At 45.6% G+C, this 24026-nt stretch overlaps 1 protein-coding gene across 10 annotated transcripts in view; it reads right to left on the minus strand.

Annotated features, from left to right (window-relative positions):
* The window catches only part of BICRA (BRD4 interacting chromatin remodeling complex associated protein), a 1420469-nt gene that overhangs the window by 417365 nt on the left and 979078 nt on the right, over nucleotides 1-24026 (minus strand). For all 10 annotated transcript variants that reach the window (XM_069644334.1, XM_069644339.1, XM_069644332.1 and 7 more), the window contains one exon: nucleotides 5448-6143. In XM_069644334.1, the coding sequence (XP_069500435.1) occupies nucleotides 5448-6143 (696 nt within the window). The remainder of the gene's footprint in view (nucleotides 1-5447; nucleotides 6144-24026) is intronic.

The following is a 24026-nucleotide window of genomic DNA, read 5'->3' on the forward strand; positions in this document are numbered from 1 at the left end:
ACAGCTAATCTTAACAAATTTAATGCCACACATGGCTAATTTTCACAAATCTAATGTGACACATGGCTATTCATCACAATTTTACCTAAATGTGGCGCATGGCTATTCTTCACAATATGTCTACTGTAACACATTTCCTGCCCCCAAAACACAATTGGGTGCAACACATTTTGTTTCCCGCAAAATACAACTAAATCCTGCATGACGTCTGCCCCTAGTATACATGTAGGTGCAACACATTTCCTTCCACAATTCTGTACAATGGCTAACTATAAAGCGTATCACAATGGTTGACTATAGAGGGTAGTATTCTCAACTCAGAAGCTATGTTGGCACCGTTTACGTAATACTAGTAGCGTAAGAGTAGCTGGGATTCTGGAGCACAGTAATGGTTGTGCTTCCCACCAATATTGCCTTACGATGGCTAGTTATAGGGTGTGGCAATGTCCACCACAAATTAACTACGGTGCGGAACACAAAGGCGAACTATGGGCTCAGCGCAGCTATATCTCAGAGTGCAGCAAGGGAATATAACAAGGCTACACAAACAGTTTGTGTGTGAAGTATGGTTACCGAACGTAATTAAGGCTCCATCTAGAGTAAAGCTATCTTACACACTTAGACGGAGTGCCAATATGGCTACCATACACAATTAGGCTAGATGAGAATAGGTAATAAGAGGGGTGTGGATTTACTGCAGTAGCGTAATGGCTGTACTCCCCACCCACATTAAACTTACCTTATCTGTTGCTGTAGATTGTCTGCATCAGGTGTCACAGGTGAAGGCTGCCCTGGAAGGGCCTCTGAAATGACGCTGTTCCAGTCACGGGTGGATTTGGGGCACGGGCCAATGAGAAACAGAAGGATGGACAGGGTAGGAGTGGGGAGGGAGGGTCAGAGGATGGATGAAGGAGAATAGGAGAAGGCAGTGGGGAGCAGGGAGAGATGGCCTCCAGGACAAAGGCAAAGAGACACCAGATTGCCATAGCCAATTGCTGAGGGGTTGGGTGAGGGAAGGAATAGGTGTCAAACAAAGGACTACAGCACTAAAGCAGGCCACTCCAGAGGTTGAGCAGACCAAAAAACCGGTTTAGGGGCACAGGAAAACACCAAATAAATCTGTCAGAAAACCAGGTACGAGCACAGAAAAACAACTGCAAAATACACACTAATCCCTTCAAAGGGCACTCAAAAAAAAGCCAAAAACAGATCAGAATCAAAAGAAAGGCAATCACCAAGTATCAGACAGGCCCCAAGACTGATGACCAAGAGGTCTCTGTACCGGATGACTACAGATGTCTTTTAATCTTAGTATGGGCCCAAGTAGAGATCTTGGGATCTACCTCGGCAACATTTCAAGAAAACAGAATTTCTCCACTTAATATTTGTTAGTGTATTTTTTTCTACTTCTGGGTTAACTCTAACATTCTTTTACTGACATTTCACACTTCCAAGTCTACACATTGTCAACTGAACCTATTCTAGCATAGTCCTATTTGTGATGACTCCAGCAGAGGCAAAGGCAGTTTTCCGAACCTCGCCTACTAAGCAGCTAGTGCAGTATATTGCAAAGTAGCAGTGTAATATGGTAAGCAGATGGTTAATTGAAAGTTTAGATCTTCTTAAGATTTCATACTGTTCTCAGATAAACAACTTATAAAATATGTTGGTTGACTTAGACAAAATATTCGGACAGTTCTGTTTCACCAAGGTAAAATAATTGCAGTGCATTGGCACTCTATTTTAATGTTCATCTACATCAATCAGCAAAGTGACCAGAATATGGTGTGTAAATCTAGAACTCCTATAGCCGGGCTTGTTTTTACCAACTCAGCATCATTAAGTTCCAGAAGAACTGTGGGCCAGAATATAGTGGTCATGAAAACATACAATACATATACCTGTATAACAAATATATAACATATAACTTGTCGATTGCGCTAGCTGCATGAACTGTCTACACTAAGTTGCTGCGCTACCCTGCATAATGAACCTGCATGCTGGTTAGCTCCTTGACGAGGTTGTGTACTTACATGCCTCCTCTCAATTACTAACCTTGGTCAGCAATGGAAATTCCTGTTAGGGAAGATTACACTAATGACACTCACTGCTTAGTTAAAATCACCACACATTATGCAACACTTGCTATGTCCTCACCACCACCTCAAAAATGGTCCATAGCACCTACGATCTTCCTCCCAGCACTCCAGCCAACGATAATTCCCATTAAAAGGACTCTACAGTGAACACTAACCACCTCACTCACTCCCACCCAATGGATCCTACTTTATGCCTCTAGTCCCACGCCCAATCAACCCTGCCCTGCCCACATAAGGAACGGCACACTAAGATCATGATTCACAACAGTACCACAGTGATTGACTTACTGTCCTAAAAGTCTCAAGACACATAACTACTTGACAGCTATTAAAAGGAAACATATACAATTCGTCCAGAACTTGCACCAATGACTCAGCCAAGCAAAAATCTGAACAGAATCTTGTGACCCCAATGGATTACTGAAAATCTCCCTCTCTGAAAGTCCAGGCCCTTCACAATGATGTTAAAGACACATCAAGCACAAACTCTACTCCTACCAATCAACCTATTGCACAAAACCTATCCCTGTTTAAGACTCACCTACCCCAAAGACACAGATACAAGTATTGTAACTCCTACAGCAGGGCGCAACCTGACGACCCCGCTAATGAACACCAGCTCTATTTCCGAAACATGGCTCCACGCAGCAGCTGGTCCATTTGTATCCTTGGCCATGCCTGACAACTACACCATCAGAAAGGATGGAGATACCTCCAGAGGCAGAAGAGTTGCCATTACTGCAAAAAGCGAGATATAGAGGCATAAGAGAACTAACCAACCAAAAGTTCCCAGCAGGCGAACTGCTTTCCGTTAAACGTCCACTTATGGCTTCCCACACATGGACTATGCATCTCATCTATAGACCGTCTGGACCTACCTCCTCATTTGAAGAAGATATCATACCGCTCATTACCGAGAACTCGAAACCCAATTAAAAAATCATGATGTTAGGCAACCTCAAGTTAGGCGACAACGATGTCAAAGATGATAAAGCCTTATTGCAAGCCAATACATTAACAGGATTAAGCTTTACCCACAGAGTAACCACTCCCACACATAGCATAGGTAGAACATTGGACTGGCTAGCAGACACAAACTGCGAGATCAAATTTCTTGCAAACACAATGTGCGCTTGGCCAGACCATAATGTTATCACATTCACTATTCAGGACACAGTGAGACCAGTCTCCTGCCTGAACCTAGCACCACCACCAGCACCTACAAGAAACAAACGTAATATTACAATTGAAAGACTACTGCCTTTACTTCAACCTCTCACCAATCAACCTAATCCGGTCATGAAGGACCCTTCCTCATTAGTTGAGCTTTACAATCTCACCCTACGCCAGGACATGGATAAAATCGGCCGTTAAAAATGTGCAAAGCTAAACCACATGCGCACAAACACATGCTACACCTGTAATCTTAAAACTCTGCGTAGTACTAAAAGAAATGCAGAAGGAAATTGGAGGAAAAAAAACAACCACCACCACCAATAAAGTTATCTTCACCACCACCTCAAACCTTTACAAAACTGCCATTATCCAAACTAAAAGTATGACCTATAATGAAAGAATTGCTAATGCCAACTCTAACTCAAAAGAATTATTCACAATCCTCCGATAATTAGAATCACCAGTGCAACCACAAGAAACCTGTGCTAAAGACTCCACTTAGTGCACTAGCATACAGAAAGCTTTACTAGATAAAATCATACTATTCCAATCGAAAATTGAGAAGCAAAAACCCAGCTTATCATATGACGCCCGCATTATGATAACCTACTACAAAACCACACCCAGTTTGAGTTTGCCCTATAACAGTAATGGAAGCAAAAAAAAAATAACCTCTAGCCTTAAACCATCGAAATGTAATGGAGACATCTGCCCAGCCACAGTTATTAAAGATGCAGTAGAGGAGCTCGCTCCTTTCATCATGCCAGTAATAAACGCTTCCTTTGAATCATGTTCCGTTCCAACCAACCTAAAAGACGCTTGGGTCCTTCGCTTACTGAAAAAACGGACATTAGACCGAAACATACCAACAAACTATTGTCCAATAACTACAGTACCTTTTCCCTTAAAAACTTTGGACAGAGCAGAGTACCTGCAAATACAGAATCACCTTGAATGAAACAATCTCTTGGGCCTACGCCAAACAGGCTTCAAACCAGGTCATGGCACTGAATGTGCACCTTTAGATTTAAAAATCCAAATTGACAGGATAAAAGATAATGGCAATCTAGCGCTGCTCCTACTACTTGACCTATCGGCAGCCTTCGACTTGGTCGACCACAAAGTCCTATGCATATACTTGACTACAGCCGCCCACTTCTCCCCTAAAGCTATGCTCATCCCCATCACTGGCTCTTATGACACTGACCTGAAATTATTAAATGATATATACCATTCTATACAAGCTTGGATTAACCATGTTTATGACAATACAGAGCTACTCTTTATATGATCTCAAAATAGGCTGAATAAAATAGACAACCAACACAACTCATTCATTATCGACAACAGCACTATTAAAGTGGCCAAAGAAGTTAAAACCTTAGGGATCTACTTGGACTCATCCCTTACCCTGACAAGACAAGTTAATGCTATTGCATCAGCAACAGCATACACTGCGAAATTAATGCTTGTAGAGCATTTCCAACAACTGGTAGCTGCATCCCGAGCTCTGATACTGTCAAAACTCGACTATTGCAACTCTCTGTACATAGGCACGAGGAGCATCAACTTAAAAAAATACAAGTTCTCCAGAACAAGAGCAGCTCTTAATATTCCAAGAGCCTACTACATCACACCTGCCAGGAGATCGGCCCATTGGCTCCCTATCCAAGACAGAACAGCCTTCAAAACTCTCTATGACTCATAAATGCCTATCCAAAACAGCCCCAAAATACCTAGCAAACAATTTCTCAAAAGAACAAACCAATAGACCCACACGCTAATCTCAAGCAAATCTACTAAAAAAAAAACAGATTCAAACTATAGTAAGCAGGGGGCAAGAGCTTCCAAGTGCTAGCGGCCAAACTCTAAAACTCTATGCCTCCAGCTATCAGAGCTGAACCCTCATTCTGGACCTTCAGAAAAAAGCTAAAAACTAGGTTCTTTGCTCAGGAGGTTTAACCAATCTCAGTAAAGAAGTGCTTATAACTGACCCTGTACATGCCTAATGCTATGAAATGTAACATAGAAAATAATTTAAATGAGAATTATACCTTACCGCAACTACCTGAAATGTTATGTCAAAGCTCTGAAATGTAAGCCATGCAAGGCACTCAGAGACCTACGGGTTTGGAGCGTTATACAAATGAACAAATAAATACAATTGTTTACCTGCTGGAATCTCTCCAGGAGCTGCTTCTGCTGAGGTGCCGATGTGGTGATAGCAGAGAGTGCATGGAATTGATTGGCCGCTGCTTGAAAGTTCCTCTGCTGTTCGGCAGTCAGGTGGATAGTCTGCATGGTGGCCTGAGGCTTGAACTGATGCTGTGTGGAGAACTGAAGTTGTAGTGTATGTGGCGGACCCTCGCTAGGCTGAAGTTGAGGCTGCATGCGGGCATGGGTCTCTGCCTGGGACTGTATGTGGGTGGCCAGCTGGACTTGGAATTGCATGTGGGGTGGTGAGGAAAGCTGGGGCTGTGCATCAGGCTGCAGTGGGTGATGTTGGAATGAGGGCTGGACCTGAGGTTGGGACGGGGGCCTCAAAGGGTGTTGGGTGGTGCTATGTGGCGAGGATGCCATCTGGTTCTGTACCACAAATAAGTTCTGCATTTGCATCTGAGGCGTGCAAGAGCGCGACAAGGGTTCGGAAGATGGCCTGGGCAATGTTTGCGGCTGAGAGGGAGGTCTTGAATGAGGTTGGGATGGTGGGCGTGAGAGGGGCTGGGGTTGTGAGGGAGGACGGGACTGGTGTGGGGACTGGATCTGTGTTGGGTGCGTTGGTTGCAGCTGGGGACTCTCTCCCATGGGAGGATGAGGCAGCGAATGGGATGGGGAGGCTCCAGGCAGCTTCTGTTGGCCTGTGGGCAGCTAGAGAAAATAAAAAAGAGCAGAGGGGAGAAAATTAGCAAAACATCTTTTCATGCATTAACTTTAACAAGCCTAGAAAAAACACGCTAAGTTAGTGTGCTTACCTTATAGGAGGCATTGCGAACAAACATCGAGGTTAACAGTCTGCAATTTAATACTTCAACAAATGTGATACACTTTTTCAGTATTTCCTAACCAATACACTCATTTTTAGCAAAGCTTTTACTATTTTTTTTTCACGTTTTCTAGGCAAACTGTTGAAGTTCACTTTATCATATAATGCTACAAGGAGGCATCCAGGCTTCATGGAAAATGAATAGGCATTTTATTCTCCATTTAGATTTAGAGATTAACTCAAAAGTGGAAACACATTCTTTCTATGGTTTTTCCCCCCAGAAAGCAATACACCAGTACTACACACTGGTGGGGCAATTGGCAAGCACCATTGTTAAGTTTCAGCAATGCAAAGTTCGAAGAGTTAGGATCATCACTGGCTAGTCATAGGAAAGGAATGCAAAGGTAACTAATAATTTTGATATGCATTTTTTTAGTACAAACAGCCGGTCGGAAAGATTGTCTTTTTGCATGGTCTTCAATTCTGACCTAACTTTTTGGAGATGAGTAATACTGCTATAATTGCATTGCTTTGAGTTCACCTTTATAGGGCTAGTGATTGGTGTAGAAGACTATCAGTGCTGAGAGACTATGTTTCTCTTGATCGGGTTCTTGTATTTTTACAACTGCACAAATCATCCTAAAATGAAGTGCGGCTAGGATACTTTGCAATGGTAAGGATCAGGACCAGTCAGACAGTGGCTATCCAATCGTGGACAGCCACAGGCCATGACATCTGGCCAGCAACAGACATTCAGGCACCTAGATTTGTACAGGGACGAGACAGTTACAGCCCCCTCATCAGGGCTCACACACAAACTGTCCATCTTCCTTCAAAAGCAGCAGCTTTCCCCATTAAAGGCTTTGGATATATGGTATTTCCTGACCTGAGAAGGCAAGAAGAAGTCCAAAGAACAATATGGAAAAAGAGCAAGCATAAACCTTGTGGGGCGGCCATGTAAGGGTGCTAGTCATTTTAGCAGCCCTTTGCGATAAACGTAAAAGAGCAGGAACAAAAGTTACAAAATGCAGTTGGAAAAATATCCGCTGCCACCAGCTCATCCTAGGTACATTGTCAAAGAAACCAAAAAGCCATTATAGAAAATGCTATAAGGATACATAACTGCACTTTTAGGTGATGTGTGTGCAATTTTAACAATAAAAGAAATTCACAAAGAGACCAGCACTAATCTTCATATGGCCAAATCCATTTCCCCATAAGAATGAGGAAAAAGACAAGGGGAATACTAAAGCAGAAAGCTTTACATGCCTCACAAAAGTCAGGACAGGAGTCTAATCAAAGCAAAAAGAAAGGGTGTCTGATAGGTGTCCATGGGAAGAAAGCAGCAAAAAGAAAATGTTTAACACCAAGTCCCATATGAAGAAGAGCAGCCCACGGACGACCAGAGAAATCTGAGGCAGGGGGTTAAGTTAACAAAACGGTTTCTTTTCCCTCTGGTCCTCCATAGGGTTACATGGGTATAAAGTTGTGTCCCTATCTCTAGTGTTCCTGACTTTGGTTGAAGGATCTCTTCCTAGGCCTATCCTACTGTATTGAAATTGAGTGAGCAACTTAACTGAACTTTCCTCACCATAGAATTATAACCACTAGCATCGTCAAATCGCATATCTAGCCCCAACATGGTTTGGGGTTGTGTGCCCTAAAGACATCAGTTCCAAAGTTACACTTTTCAAGAAGGTTTACTAAGTGTTAGGGAACTGTTTTCTGGCTACTTTAAAGTGATTCTACTAAACTTTACGCATCTGCCTACTTACCCGTTTTACACTGGTTATTCAATCAAATATGTTCTATCTTCTCCTAAGGGTGAATATATAAATCTGTTTTATAGTAAGTGTGTGACAATATTTACCTACAGGTATCATCTGCCTAATGAATCACTGTATTTTTGTAATTCCCTCTCCAACTGGAATGACTGATATTGCTCTATGTGACAAACTGTAGCTCTAGACCACTCTTGCACCCAACTAAGTGTAAGCCTTACTGCGCTGCTACCTACTTTTATTGAGTATGGCCATAATGTGGTGTCTTTCCTGTTCACCATAACAGGTTGGCCTCCCAAAATCCATCCGCAGGGTTCAATTTGGAAATCCATCGTAACAGTTATAACCTGTCATTATGAACAGTGAGTTGACTGGCAGTTTGGCAGCGGCAATTAAGGGAACTTTCACAAAAGCCATAATGGGGCGATATTCCCAGAGGAGGCAGGCCGATTCTGTCGGTAACAGCGCGCCATCCAAGTTAAGGGCCCGAGCGGAGCGCCACCATCGGGGCTTATCACCATTAGCACTCATGTACTTCTCTATACGGGGGCTAATGGAGAGTTGTTAAAAAAAAAAAAAGAAAAAACACGTACCTTTGCAGCGTGGCCCAGCTTCTCCTGATGTCATCAACATCAAAAATGGACTTTGGGAAAGCAATGGACGGACCAGAGCTGCACAGCAAATTTAAGTTTCTTTTTTACACCAAAAAGAAAAAAAAACACACACACTCTTCGCATCTGTATAGGAAACTACATGGGTGCTAAGAATTGAGGGGGTAAAGGGGTGCTGGCTATCAGCACTCAGGCTGCTCATAATGCAGGTGTGTACCATACACCACAGCCCATGTTATGAGCATCCTGATTGGCCAGTGCCACCTTTCAGGGTGCCAACTAGATTTCTGATGCACTGGTGCCAGTTTTACTAAAACCTCTACAACCATTTACAAAATGCTGTGCACTGTAGGCATAGATGTGTTAGGTTCTTCCAGGTTACCAAATAAACAGGGCTCTAGTCTGTTATACTCACCAGGATATCCCCATCAGCAAATTGTTCCCATTCCTTCAGAAACTCAATACCGGTTAAGTGTCCTCAATTGTCCGTTATGAATAGATTGCCCTCTCCAATAAACACATTGCTATACTCTAACATCATCCCCATATCACCCTGCCGTTCCATCGCATGTCACGCCCAGCATCAAAATACCTCCTCTTAGTATATCACTAGTGCTTTATCAATTTCTATAAATGGTCACTCATCTTCAAGCCATCTCCTTGTGCCTACAGAAGAAACAAGGGAATCTTTTTTTTTTTTTACCAACTTTAAGTTTTCAAGAGCATTAATTACAAACATGTGTGCATTAGAGAATAGCAAGTGTTAGCCTTTCCCCATTGTTCGCTCCAGTCATTGGGTTTCGTTAGCTCATAAATTAACTGTTCAATCCCCAACCCCGCCCTCAAAACATAACTTCTAAACATTTGGGTGGAGTGCTAGTTACATATTTCAGCTTTCCAGGCAGGATCGCCTTTTCGGCCCAAGATTTGCACTTTCAAATAACAGGTAATTTGCAAAGTAATTTAGGCTTGAAGTACATCTGCTCCTTATTATCTGTGAATTCATGCAGTGGCATCCAAGTATTCAAGTTTTTTTAATAAGAACCATGAGTTAATGCAGTCACTTTTTCCATGGCCATCACCCCCCATAGTGTCACCCACCACATGGCCACTACCGGCCCTTGCTTGTTCTTCCATGCTTGTGCCGGGGCGATTCTGGCAGCGCTCAGCATATGGGTGATGAGGCTGGCTTTGTACCCTGAGTTCCCATAACACCCCTAGACTGCCTCCCCCAGTAGGACCACCACCGGATCAAAAGGCAGTTACGCCCCCGTTATCACCCTGATTTGGCTCAAAATCTCCTTCCATTATATCTCTGCCACCAGGCAGGACCACCACATGTGAATTAAATCCCCAGGTTGTCCGCAGCCTCTTCAGCAGAATATGGGGTAGTCCGGGCTAATGGAGTGCATGCATGCTGGCGTCATATACCACCTCAGACAAATTTTGTATGCTGCCTCTTTGATTGAAGTGCATTTGGCGGCTCTTTGCCATATATCACTCCAGGTCTCCCCAGAGATTGGCCTCCCCACATCAACATCCCATCTTTGAATATACGTGAGTTTCTTCTGGATCTACAGACTCCATCAAGCGATACAATTTCGACACCCCTTTTTCCGGCTGGCCTTCTTTTATCGGGAGTTCCAGCCCCACTGGGTCCCGAATTGCCCCCTCCCGGACTTTCCTGTTGGAAATCCAGTGTCTGAGGTGAATATAAATGGAATCTTTCACATTCCGGTATATCAAATTTGGCTTTGCAGCTCTCGAATGTTAGGGCTGTACCTTCCTCTAAGGTCCTTCAGTGTCAGGGTTTGCTCCCCCCACCCCACCACCGATGTGCCCTAAAGTCATTCTGCATCCCTGGGGTGAAATCTGGGCCGTGAGCGACTTGTGTGAGAGCCCCCGTCCCACTTTTACCTTTCTGCCCCTCAGTGCTTTGTCTTCCCAATAACATAGGGTGGCCTTGGTTGACTCTAGTAATGTGCCCTCTTAGCCTCTGTCATTCTGCAAGGTAGGCTAGGCTTCCCAAGGGAGCCTTAGGTGCTTCTCCTTCGAGGGTTGCCCATCGGTTAGGATTTTCTCTAGGTGACCATTGTCACATGGGAGCTACCTGTGCTGCCCATAAGTATCTGTGGAATTCCGGAAACCCCCCAGCACCACTAGAGCTTGCGGCCTAAACAATACCTTTTTGGGGACCCTCTGCTTTTTCCCCCCTCCAAATAAAGGACATCACCTCCCTCTGTAGTTTTTGGATTGCTGGGCCTGGGATGCGTATTGGGAGAGCGCCTATCACATAAGAACCTAGGGAGCAAAGTCATTTTTACAGCCATTATCCGTGCCAACTATGACAGTTCCTGCATATCCCATCGTTTCAGATCTCCTGCCAGTGCTTTCAGTAGGTCTGGTATATTGGACCCATATAATCTTTCGTACTTGGGGGGTCAGCTGCATTCCCAGATAATTTACAGCTTTCTGTTCCCATTTCAATGGGTACCTATCCTCCCACTCTGACACCTGTTCTGCCATCTTGGTAACGTTAAGTGCCTTAGATTTAGGGTAATTGATATGGAACCCCGAGACCCTCGCAAACCCATCTAGCAGATCTATGGCCCTTGGACGTGAGTATGCTGTGTCCTTCAGGAACATGAGGACGTCGTCGGTGTAGAGAGCCACCTTTTGAGACCCCCCTGCGCCTACCTCCACCCCTTGGATTCCCGGCTCATCGCGGGCCCTCTGTGCCAGCGGCTCCATGGCCATAGCAAAGATCAGCGGCGATAGCGGACACCCCTGCCTTGTGCCCTTCCGGATGGGGATGCTATCTGTGAGCAGCCATTAACCATTAGTCATGTAGATGGAGAACAAAATTGGTCATTACCATGTGGGTAAAGATCGGACCACACCCAAAACCTCAAGAGTCAGCAGTTAAAACCCCCAGTGTAGACTGTCAAAGGCTCTGTAGGCGTCCAGTGCCAATACCGAGAACAGCTGTCCTGTTCTCCGACCCCAATCGATTGCATCTATGGCTCTATGAATGTTGTCATATGTGTGTCGCCCTTGTACAAAGCTGGCTTGATCTGGGCGAATTATCCCCGGTAGGACACCTGCTAGTCTATGGGCCAGTACCGTGGAATAGATTTTCGGAACTCCGTTTAGTAGCGATATCCGGTTTTAATAGTAATACTGTGGTGGCCGGACTCATATCTCCGGAGATCCTCTCGGAATCCCGGCGGGAATTAAACAGCTTTGTTTATGGGCCCACTAAAGTAGCTGTAAATGTTTTGTAATACGCATTGCTTAGCCCATCTGGGCCTGGGGATTTATTCCCTTTCAGTGCCCCTATAACCTCTCCTACTTCTTCCTCCGTTATAGGTGCTTCTAGCATTTGCCTGTCCGAATCACTAATTTGCGGCAGGGTTATCCGGTCAAGAAATGCTATCTGCGCCTCATTCTCCAGGTCCTCCCCTTTCAGGTTTTCGGTATAGTATGAATGTAGCACCTCCTCTATTTCCTCTCCCCCCTCTCCCCCCGCACCAGGTTCCCCTCCCGGTTTTTAAGTTGGACTATGCAATTCCTGGTTTTCTGCTGTCTTAATTTGGCTGCGAGGAATCGGTTGGCTTTATCCCCATTTATATAGTAAAATTGTTTAGTTCGCACGAAGAGTTGCGCAGCTTCGTCCGCCAGATGGGCTTCCAAGGCGACCTAACTTTTTAAAATTCCTGCCATGCTTTTTGCGAGCCCCTATTTTTATACTCTTTCTCAGCCTCTGCACTTTGGTGTCCATGTCCCGCTTTACCCTTTCCCGTCTCTTGATATAATTTGCTGTGTGCAATGAATTATCCCCTTGCAACTGCTTCACTAGCGTCCCAAATAGCGGCCCAGTTTATTCCGGGTGTAACATTTTCCTGAAAGTAATTCTTCAAGGCCTGTTCTATGTCTGCTCTGAGGGCTACTTCTTTCAGGATCACCTCATTTAGACACCAAGCTTTATGGGGCTGTTGCCATGGGCTCAAAGGTTCCAACGTTAAGAGGACCGGGGCATGGTCCGATAGGCACCTCATTCCAATCTCTAGACCTGTGATTTGTGGTATTAGCGAATCCGAGATCAGCACCACATCGATCCGGGAGCGGCCCCTGTGCACCCCAGAGTAGTGGGTGTATGCTTTTTCTTGTGGGCGATCCATCAGGACCTGCCCCACTCCCCATTATGCGATGATGGGTAGCAATTTCATCAAGAAGCGATCCATCCCTTCATTGGGGACGTAGATCGATATCAACGTAACCTGTTGCCCCATCAATTTCCCTCCCACTATCAAATAGCGGCCTTCTGGATCTTTCTTTACAAATTGTTTCTCGAAATTGATACCCTTAGCCAGCAGGATGCCGACTCCCCATTTTTTCGTCCCACTAGAAGCAAAGTATTGCATAGGAAAAGCCTAAGCCTGTGTTCATCCTCTGTGAGCAGATGTTTTTCCTGCATCCATACCACCAAGGCCCGCATATCCCCAAGCCTATTCATCATGGATTTTCGCTTAATTGGGGAATTAAGCCCTTGGACATTTAGTGTGACAAATGTTAATTCACCCATTCTTACGCTTTGATACTGTGCTTATCTTAAGTCCCCTAAGCCTTTCCGCCTTTTCAGCTATCTGATGTATGCTATGTGTAACCACCCCCCTAGTGACCAAACTCTCCCCCCCAGCCTCCCGTAACCCCCAAACTTAAACTTCTCCCTCGAACCTTCACTGTGGGCTTACCACAACTCACCGGGTCCAGTGCCTACCCGGGAAAATTGGGGTCTTGTTCCCCCTTCCATCCCCGCCCTCCCCCCTTATTCTAAAGCCTGTGGAAGAATTTGAGTGGCAGCTCACATGATGTCCTGTTTCGGCTGAAATAAGTGTATCCGGGTCAATACATCTGGGGTCAGGTTTTTGTTCAGTTGAAATGTAGAATAGACCCTATGCGTCCGGTCCAGTACCATGTCTGTCGTCCCCAGTGTACAGAATGTGTAACAGATCTGTCACATATTACTGTAACTCTGAATCCGCCACAGATTTCGTAATCCCCCGCAACCGTATATTATTCATCCTAGACCTATTTTCGGCATCCTCCTGCCTATTCTGGACTCGCTCCATCTGTTGTTCAAGTTCTTGCACCCGCATTGCTAGCTCTTCTTGCTCTTGCCCCTGCTCGGCCACTGTGGTCTCCACTTCGTTGACCCTTCTCTCAACCGCCAGGACCCCTTTATTTAGGTGCACGATGGATTTAGCTAAGTCGGACGCGCTGTCTTTGAGCTCCTGTAGCATCACTAGTAGGTCCGACTTACGGATTGGAGGGTCACTAGGCTCATTCGGGTCTTCCGCTGGAGGAGAGTGTATTTGGGCTGTTGCTTGGAGTTGACCGCGTTTTTGGGTCTCTGCTGCTTGCATCATCGCTTTGATGCGCATTTCAATTTTGTTAGTTGCTTGGCCATATTTTGAGTGGGAGAGGGAATGCACTCCCCTGCTGTCCCAGAGTTGAGCACTGCCGCCGGAGTGTTCGTGGCCTGCACTGCTCCAGCGTTATTGGCTCTCCTTGCCCACCAGCCAGTTGAGCCCTCCCGGGTCTGCTGCCCCTGTAAGGCCCCGAAGGCCCCCACTAGTGATGCCCTCCTCCAATTAAGGCACCCTTGAGGTCCCTCGAGCTTCAGCCGGGTCCTGGGCCCTGCTGTGTCTGCCTGTCGCTTTGGGAGCCTCCTAGTTCTGCCCCGTTACCCTTCAATTGTGTCCTCCAGAGGGCTCAGTTGTCTTAGGATCACCTACTGCACTGGTGTCAGTGCGTCATTCGTACAGCATTCTTGCTTTAGTAACACCAGGTACTCCCCAATGTACCAGGACCTCTGCAGCGTTATCGCTATATTGAAGTGCAGGAATGATGATTTTGAGGACTTTTATTAGAGAAAATATGTTGGCTTTGTTGAGTTCTTGCCCGCATTTTGTTCATGGGGGGTTGGGTAATGCAGACCCCAAAGTTGCAGACCCCAAAGTGTTCTAGCTTGGAAGCAGGGTGCTGTGTTTCAAGGCATGTGAGGCTGCACAGTGGGTTTACATTGGTGTTTCCAGTCAGCCCTTGGTTACACACTAGGACTGACTGTTGCGGAGTCTTGCGCTCTTCCAGCCAGCGAGCGGAGCCCCGCTCCACCCCCCCACCTGTCACCTCGTTGAGGGGAGGGTGGAGGAGGTACGCCTGACCCGGCGTCCGATGTCCACTGGAGCGGTCTCTCCCCTTCGACTGCCGCCTCCCGCACTCGCTGTGCCTGCGCCTGGCGTATCTGCTATTCCTCCGCCCCAGTGCCCCAAGCCGGCTCCCGGGCTCTCTCGCTCCTCCTGGGCTCCTTCCAGCAGTTCTCCGGCCTCCGGTCGCGTTGTTATAGCCGTGACGGTGAGGAGGGGAAAGGGGACGGTGAGGAGGGGAAAGGGGGCGGGGAGGAGGGGCTGCCGGCAGCACCAGCCTTCCTCCGTTCTGGGCTGGTTATATGGTTGTATGCCGTACCTTCACGAGACTGGGACTGCCATCCCCTGCATCTCCATTCCTTTGTCGGCGTGTCTTGAGGCACGCTCGCCAGCCGCAGGCCCCCTCGGTAGTGCCGACGCTCACTCACCGGGTCTGAGCCGCCATCTTGGTGGGAAGTTCGGACCATTCCATAAAACCACTGCAAACTATACGGCTATATCTCACTGCCTCATCTTTTCCCCGATGGTGCTCCAGCCACTCATGTATGCCCGAGTCGTTTTCCTTTGAAATTCAGGCGATTTTAAGGGGGATTTGGGCCTCGTTGTGGAAGAGGGTTCCAGAGCCTACCAAGGAGCCATCCGTACGGGTCCTCGGACAGCCACGCCCCCCCCCCACGCCCCACCCCCCAGAATCTTGTTTTACAGTAGTACCGCAACTCAATAGAGGTTACAGTTTCACTTGCTTTGCATGAATTATGACATCCAGTGTTCGGTCTGGAATCGCTAGATTTGACGAAGTGCAAACTTGGGTGCATTTCTAATAAAACCCCTACAGTATATGACGTTATTCAGCCTCACACATACTTCCATTAAGATGGTGAATTTGTTAGTTTTCTTTATTTTTAACACCCATCTCTGACATTAACATCACTCTATGCGGACCATGTAACCCTCTACTAATGCATCATGCCTAGGGCTCATACATTAATCAATTCATACAAACACATTGGCACCAGCCCCCGAAACACTGCTTCATTGCAAATCACTGCCTTCTACAGTCGCACTACCCAATGGACACTTACATTGATAAGCTCTAAATTGTCTTTGATTGCCTACCTTTTTGACACATCTAATAGGGCTCCACTCATTTACCCCCCTGAACCCTCCCCATATCAATTTGACCCATTACTGTTTACTTTGTCCTGCCAATCTTAAGCCACCATCCAGAAACTCATTTAATGGATGTAGCTCCTAGCGTACCTCAAATGGGCCTCCCAGTAACTCACTGTCATGTATATTATGCTCCGAGGTTTATCTAAGCTATTTATTTCAGAGATTCAATGAAACCCTCCGCCATGCCTTAAATATACCACCTATGTCATCCGCACCATTGCCCAAAAAACTTTCTGAACTCAACCTTGGTGAGTGATCGAGGCAGAACACCACAACATCAAGAATATATTAGTCGTAAGGCGGATTTTCATAATTCGCCCTGCAGGCAGATTCTGAGGTGTCACCCTGTTCTGGTAAATAGGGAAAGGCACTATGGGGCTCAATACAAGTTTGGCGTGTGGGTAAAATGTGGCAGAATTAAAGTATATCACCGCATTACCACACCGTCCAACTATAACTTTGGCAGAAAGTTGGAGGATTCACCTCCAGCTATGAGACTGAAGTAAATCCACCAGCTTTCTGCCAAATGTCAGTGGAATTATAGCAGCAGAAGAACCGCTGCAGTAATTCCACTGAAAATGCCCCATTGAAAACAAATGGGGATTTACACTGCCACTTGTAATTCGGCAGAAATGCCGCCAGACCAAGTGGCAATAACAGTAATAGTTTGGTGTTATCTTGACGGACCACCAAACTTGAAATGATGGCAAAGTCTAGCCAAAGTGTGAGTGAGTAGTAAGGCTTAGATTTAGCAGCGTGTGAGCAGTGAAGGATTCCGTTACACACACATAGAACATTCTTATTAATACAAGTTATGCAGAATGTTAGATTTATTTAGACGTTGGACAACCATCATCAATTAAAAACACAGGTCTGTAAATCACAAAACGTACACTTGTAACAGGGTGCTAAATGTGACTTCACCACTGGCCAGTGGCTAGTGAGAATTGACTTTTGGTGAGTAAGAAATGGTGTGTGCTGTCTGTATGTATACAACTGAGGTGGCAGGTGACTTATGGCTGGCTAGTAGTTTGCAACTTTAAACTTTGCACCCTGCTACACATTCACTTCTGGGGTGCTCTGGCTACAAAGCACCAATACCTTACCTTTAAAAAATTAATATAAGCAATAGAACACTGTATTGTAGCAAATAAATTAAGAAACGTTAAGGTAAGTAATAATCCAATTTGAGAAGTAATATGAAACATGCATTGGCAATGCCAACGGTTTGGGCATTTGTGTATGCATGGAAAACATGGTTGCCAGGCACAGCCGTTGTGGTATTAATTGGCCACTGAAGTTACCAGGTGCACCTGGGCATCCAAAAGCAGTGACTGGCAAATGTCAAACTTATATAAAAGCAAAAACTGTTGGCTTTGCCAATGCTCATTAAAAGGACTTCAGTGAAGTACACGCAGAGTGCCTGAAGGTAGACCAGTTTCTTTAACGTATTACACAAGTATCAGGTTTACAACTCTAATGAAGTAATTGAAACTCAGAAGACGGCTTTGAAAAAACATTGGCATCACTTTAAGAGCAACATTTGATGGTAATGCTTGTTTAAAGCGAGCTCAAGGAGTTCCTGTGAGGAGGTGGGATGGGGCAGCAGCTGGGTGGGAATGGCCCTAGAAATTAGCATGGCCATAGGCAGTCAATGGGTGGGAAAATAACCAAACACCACCTACAGGCAGTGTGTCGCTCCTAATATGCCATTTCTCGGTTCGATGTGAAAATGTCCCCTGGGAAAAAAATAAATAAAATAAAAAAAATCGCCAGGCAGGCGATTTTTCCCTGCACCTCCAAAAGCATCCACCCGCCCCCAATATTCTAGGACGGGTATTATTTACTACTCTAGCTCCTTGAATATTTGGGGAAAGTGCTCCATTTTCTAGGCAGTGCAAATTTGGGGAAATGTCACACCAGGCGTCCTTTCCCCAGGTGACTATCACTGGATACCCATGTCTCCCCATTTGTAATCTAATGCAATCGTTTCAGCTTATGGGCATGTTAGGTAAGATTCTCATATTTATGATAAATCTTCCTGACCTGTGTCAACCCCAGAAATGTTTGCCTGAACAGGGTAACTATTTTACCTTGTCCCTAGGTGAAAGGGAATCTTTTTCTCCTCTCACCTAGTCTGACACTTTTTTTGGGTAATCGTTTTATGTTTGTCCAAGGTATATGGTTGAAGTTCTAGTTTCCTACAACTTTTGGGCTTAGGCTGGGTTGTCCCTTTGGGTTCCTCTGTTAATGTCTCTTTCAGGTACTTGGATGAACTACCGCTCCCAAGTAGTAAAGAGGGGTTTTCATCACCTTTATGTCTTGTACAAGTGAGCCAGCGAGTGCTGGGGAATAAAATGTATCCCCTTTCTTTCTTACTTGGTAACATTGTTACAATTGCAAGTTTCCTTGAATGACTGGTGGCAGAGTAACTACTTTTATGACTTTTTAACCTTCATTAATCGCAGGCTGCTAATTCAGCCTTGGTAATGCACAGAAGTCCGACCATTTTTCTAAAATGGTGGGCTCTGTCTTTTTCCGCTATTTCTTGTATGCTTGCTGTTTGAGGTCTTCCCCTGCCATTCTAGGAGGAAACAACCTCAATGAAAGTTTTGTATTTAGCAGGAATCCTTTGGATTCGCGGACAGGCTCCAGAGTGTCTGAGAAGTCAGGAAACACAGAATGAGTCCAAAACTCTGCAGCACTTTGTCTTCCACCTTGCCTGAAAGGAAACTACTCCCAGTGCATGGCTGACTGTCCCGACTGGACAGCCAGACTGCCCCTTTCTGTAAAATGCAGAAGGTGATTGCAGAAGTTGTGCTGTAGTTTCTGATAAATACTCCACCTGGAAGCTGCTGACAAGTCGACCACTGGAGCTAAAACTAGACAGGAAGAAGAGACGACTGGTGAGATCCACTAGACTCAAGGAGACCTGCATTTGAGCCATCCTCCAATGTACTGCGACCTTGGTGGGCTGCAATACCAGGGGACCTCGAGCCGTTGTGCGGTGCACTGTTTGCCGAAGTTCGAATCTCGCTGGAACTTTGGTGGCATCCTGCTGGACCTCCAGAGACTTGATTTGAATCCCAAATGTGCCCTCATCTGAGTGCTGGTCCGAGCGAGAGACGAGAATCTGAACAGCGATATTCAATCTTCTCCTGGCTTCTGAAAAGGGCGCAAAACCACAGAGCCGCATTACTCTTGCTTGGAGGCTTCCCAGTTGATCCCTGCAGCAAAAATCCCTTCCAGTGTCCTGTCTTCAGTCTTCATTAAAAGGAATTAATCGACCAGGATTTTGGCTGCAGATCCTGAAGTCCTCCTGCTGCAAACTCTCTTCTTCTGTGTTGGCTGGGGTATTACCTACCTGAAGCCTTGTGGGATTCCTGGGTAGCTTTTGGGTTATTTGATGTGATTGGGAGTCCTTTCATCCAGTTCACCCAGGCTCACTGCTGGAATCTTCTCTGAATTCCCTGGGCCCTAACTAATTCTAAAGTGAACTACTTACTTGTTTTGAAGAGACTTCCTCAGGAACTCTAACTTTCCCTGCAACTGAACCCCTTCTCAACCTGCCTACAGCTGGCACCTAGGGAAGGACTGGATAAGAAAAGGATTCCCTCTTAAAAATTACAACAAGTGTTTAAAAGTGACTTACTTGTAAATGAGTTGGTTGGTAACTGTCCCTCTGAAATAGGAGCAGTTACAAGAGTTCCTACTTTGCCTTAAATGTGTTCTGCCATTCTTAAAAGTATATGATGGTTTGTTGTACTGGCCTGTGAATGGGATCCTCCTCTTTCCAAAAGTAATACTGTTGGCTTCGCCTATTTCTTTCAGAGAAAGACTGTATAGGTTTACCAAATAGGTCTTGCTTCTCCTGACCTGCTGTATAGCCTATCTAGAATAAATCTGCCATGGTTCTTACCTACCTTGAATAGCTGTGTGCCATTCTTAATAAGTGTACTGTGGGTTTAGCAGACCTTGGTCTGCTGTGTGCAATCCTAAAAATAGTGTAAAGAGTTATTGCTTACCTTAATCCGTGTTTCAATGATCTTAAAAGCAAGTGTAATAGTTCATTACAACATTAGGTCTTACTCACTTAGTATAAATGAAGTTTATCCTAAATGTAGTTGTAGGTTCATACAGTTCCACGAATTTGTGTTCCACTATTCAAAAAAGTATAATTGCAACACTGGGTTGTGCCTACCATGAATCTGCTTGGAGCATTTCCAAAATTGGCATACGGTCCATTGCTTACCTTGAAATACTGCTGTCATTCTTAAAAGTGTATTAGGGTTTTACCGTCCCCGATTTGCCGAGTGCATTTTAAAATAGCTGGAGTGTGTCAATACTGGTCACCGAGTAGCTTAAAGCGCCTTCAAAAAGTATCTGAGCATGCCGAGTTCTAAAAAGGTTACCAGGAATACTTGTAGCAGAGTTGGTTTGTTATTTGATTTCATAACTGAGTGTCACTGCATGACTGACAGGGTCTACTACCCTTGAATTACTGACAGTATTCAAAAAGTATATGTAACCTGGTTTTACCTCCCCAAGAATAGCCAATTGCATTTTGAATGTGTAATAGGTTTAACTTTGCTGGACTACTGATTGTATTCTTAATAAGGTTATACTTTGGGTTGTATCCCTTAAGTATTCAGTTTTTTTATTTTTTATAATTGTGTTTATATAATGTGATAGTACTTATTTACCGAGTTTAATTTTGGCCTACTTGTATTTAAACAAGCCATTTATTTTTACAAATACCTAGTGTTTCAGTGTTTCTTTGGACCATATCTATGCTACAATGTTTTTGTACCAAGCTACAGCCCTCTCTCCCTCCGAAGATAAGCCTGACTGCTCTGCATACGCCACCAAAGGTTCTCCGGTGATATAGTCTTATTCTAAGAGTGGATTTATCTAGTGCCTCAAATTTATTGTTTTATGAAGGCCTTAGTTGGACTTGAGAAAATAAACTGTCCGCACAAGTTGTCGCAAGCGACACTTAATAGCCCAAACTAAAGAAAGGAGTTACAACACAATACACAGCCTTTTAATTAAAAGCCCTTCCCTTGCTAGGAGAGGTGGGGGGAGGGAGAGAGGGGATCTTGTAGTTGTGGAGTCACAAGTCCCACAAAATACTTTGTGGAGGGAAGCCAGGAGTCTTTAAATTAGTTTGAACAAGTGCTGGCTAAGCCAATATGAAGTAAAATGTCTTAAAAGTTAACAATGGAAGGAAAGTTCTTAGGAGACCCTCACACAACCTCACCACCGTCAGAGAAGCCATGGGGGGGTTCTTTGACTGGAACCCCACCGATCATGGTCATACAAGGGAGTTATTATAAGTTACTCAGTGTAGTGACTAATGTACTCCCAGTCCATAGTCCCCTTTCCTCCATACTGTATGGGGCTTCCCTAGCTAGAGACGGGAACCTTTTTTACAAGAAAATTGTCTTTCCCCTTTACATTTAGTTGTGTGCGGGGTGCAGCACCGGGAGCATGCGTTCTCTTGGCTCTGCCCACCGGCGCCACACCTCAGTCCCCTTTGACACGTCGGCTATATTACAATGGCCTAATAACACTTATTTTCTTTAAGGGGGAGGCTTGTGGGTTGTATGGAGGAAAGAGGACTATGGACGAGAAATGCGTTAGTCACTACGGTAAGTAACTTTTAATTATTCCTATGTCCGTCCCCTTTCCTCCATACTGTATGGGCGATTACCACTGACTGAGCCCCGGGGAGGAGAGACGTTGCAACTCCTAAGAAAACACGTTTTTCAGGACTGCTTGGCCAAAAGCGTCTGATCTTGCATTGGCGTCCAAGCAATGTTTGCAGAAGGGGAAGCCCATGTGGCCAACCTGCCGATTGTCTTCCATGGCACGTGCCTTTGGAATGCCACTGATGTTGCTTTGGCCCAGGCTGCATAAGCATACATGTTTGCTGGCAATTTCATGCGCTGTCCTTCGCAGGCTTCCTTGATGGCTATAACCATCCACCTAGCTACCGAGGCTTTCAAGGCCCGACATCCTAGTTTTGAACCTCTAAATGTGATAAACAAGGCATCCGATTTGCAGAAGCCCCTAGTCATGTCCAGGTAGAATCCCAGTGCTCTTGTGACGTTGAGACAATGTAACACCTTTTCTGCATCATCTTTTGGGTTTGGGAAGAAAGTTCGAAGGACTATTTCTTCGTTAAGGTGAAAGGACGACACCACTTTTGTGAGAAAATAGGCATGTGCCCGTAGCACTACCTTGTCCCGATGGAAAGTGGTACATGGCTCCGATGCCACCAGGGCCTGAATTTCACTGATCCTGCGAGCTGGGATAAGGCCCACCAAAAGCACTGTCTTAATAGTCCCTAGTATGATGTCTACCGATGCCCTGTGCCTGAATGGTTTATGAGCCAGGGCGCTCGGACCCACATTGAGGTCCCAGACCGGTTGTGGGCGTCAGGTGGGTACAACCTGGTTATTCCTGCTAGATGCATTTTGACCACATGGTTGGAGGTGGAGAAAACGATCTCGCCAGAGTTTCTGTATGCACCTATGGTAGCCATGTAGGTCTGGAATGTATTGACCTGCACCGCCGAATGTGCCAGATGTGTGGAGAAGGAGAGCACATGATCGAGGGTAGACCCCAACAGGTCTATGCCCTTTTCCTTGGCCCAGTGGCAGAAAGCAGGGGAAAAGAAAACAAAGAAAAATAAAAGTAAAGGGCCCTGTGGCGGCGGTTCCCTTCCATGTGAGTGAAGGAAACCGGCGTCGCAGGGGGATTACAATGCAGGCGGCACACTTTGCAATGTGTCGCCATAAAGTAAGTAAGGAGGTAGGGGGAGCAGGTGGTCCAAAATGTCAGTGAGAGACAAAACCGAATATTTTCGAAAACAAAAATTGTTTCTCTCTCCCTCAGTCATTTCGTAATTGAATATTTCTCGGGAATCCAACCTACAAGGGTCCCTGGGCACTGTAGGGTTAGTTGCCCAGCGGACAGTATGGCCGAGAGTGATTTGGTATGGTTTTTGATATGGTTCTTGGACTGCTGGGATGGTTATTGGACCCCTCAGAATGAACCTAAGGACAGGGAAATAAATGGGATCAACCACTGTGTAGACACTCTTCACCCCCACCTTCCCTACTGCCTTACCAGGGTTTGCTGACTGGCACTACTAACTCCTGCTCACCATAATGGCGTTCTGTAGACTCAGTCTTTCTCCAGTTTCCTCACTGCATTTGGTGGCCCAGGCCTGTTGCGGCACACTTGATGCCTTTGGCTCTATATATTTGCAGGTATGATGTCCGATCTGCACCTCAGAATGTCCTTGCGGTGCTATACAGTCTTGCTTTGCTTATTCAGCGTGTTGTAGATCAAGCGCTTTGTTCACATGCTGCGCGTGTTATAATAATTGTTCGTAGTGAAACGGTTGCCTTCTCTTACTTTTCAGGTCTGGATCTGATACAATGCAGTCTGCAGAGCCGTGATGACAATGTGAGCCCCCACCACGTAGATGTTGAGCTGGAAAGTCCGGAACATTGTATAGCCGTTTCCAGGGTAAGTGGCACTGTGGAGGGAGGAGCGGAGGCAGAGCTTTGCGCTATGGTCCAACCTTTTGTTTTCTTTTCTTTTGCAGGAGCTGCCAGAGGGGCGTACTGGAAAATGAAGCTGTGGAGCTGCCCGACGGATTCCTGGCATAGCAGAGGTACATATGTAGAACGCTGGGATAAACAGACGAAAACGATGGGCTGAACAGATGAACCAATGAGCAGAATCCGATGTATGTGGACTGCAGAAATCGGAATGGCAAGTGTTACGCCGCCTACATGTACAGCCAGAGAAATCGCTAAGCGCTGGGTGTGGCCCAGTGCAGGGCTTATATAGCCCTGGGCTGCACCCAGCACCACTAGACCACCAAGGATACTGCAGAGCTGGATTGCCGGGGGGCCATTTTGGTTTCCACATGGCGCTTGCTCCTGGGCCCATCTTGGAAGTGGCGCTTGGATATAGAG

This window comes from Ambystoma mexicanum, chromosome 2p, assembly GCF_040938575.1.
Source record: "Ambystoma mexicanum isolate Mex_15411 chromosome 2p, UKY_AmexF1_1, whole genome shotgun sequence".
NCBI classification, from domain to species: Eukaryota; Metazoa; Chordata; class Amphibia; order Caudata; family Ambystomatidae; genus Ambystoma; species Ambystoma mexicanum.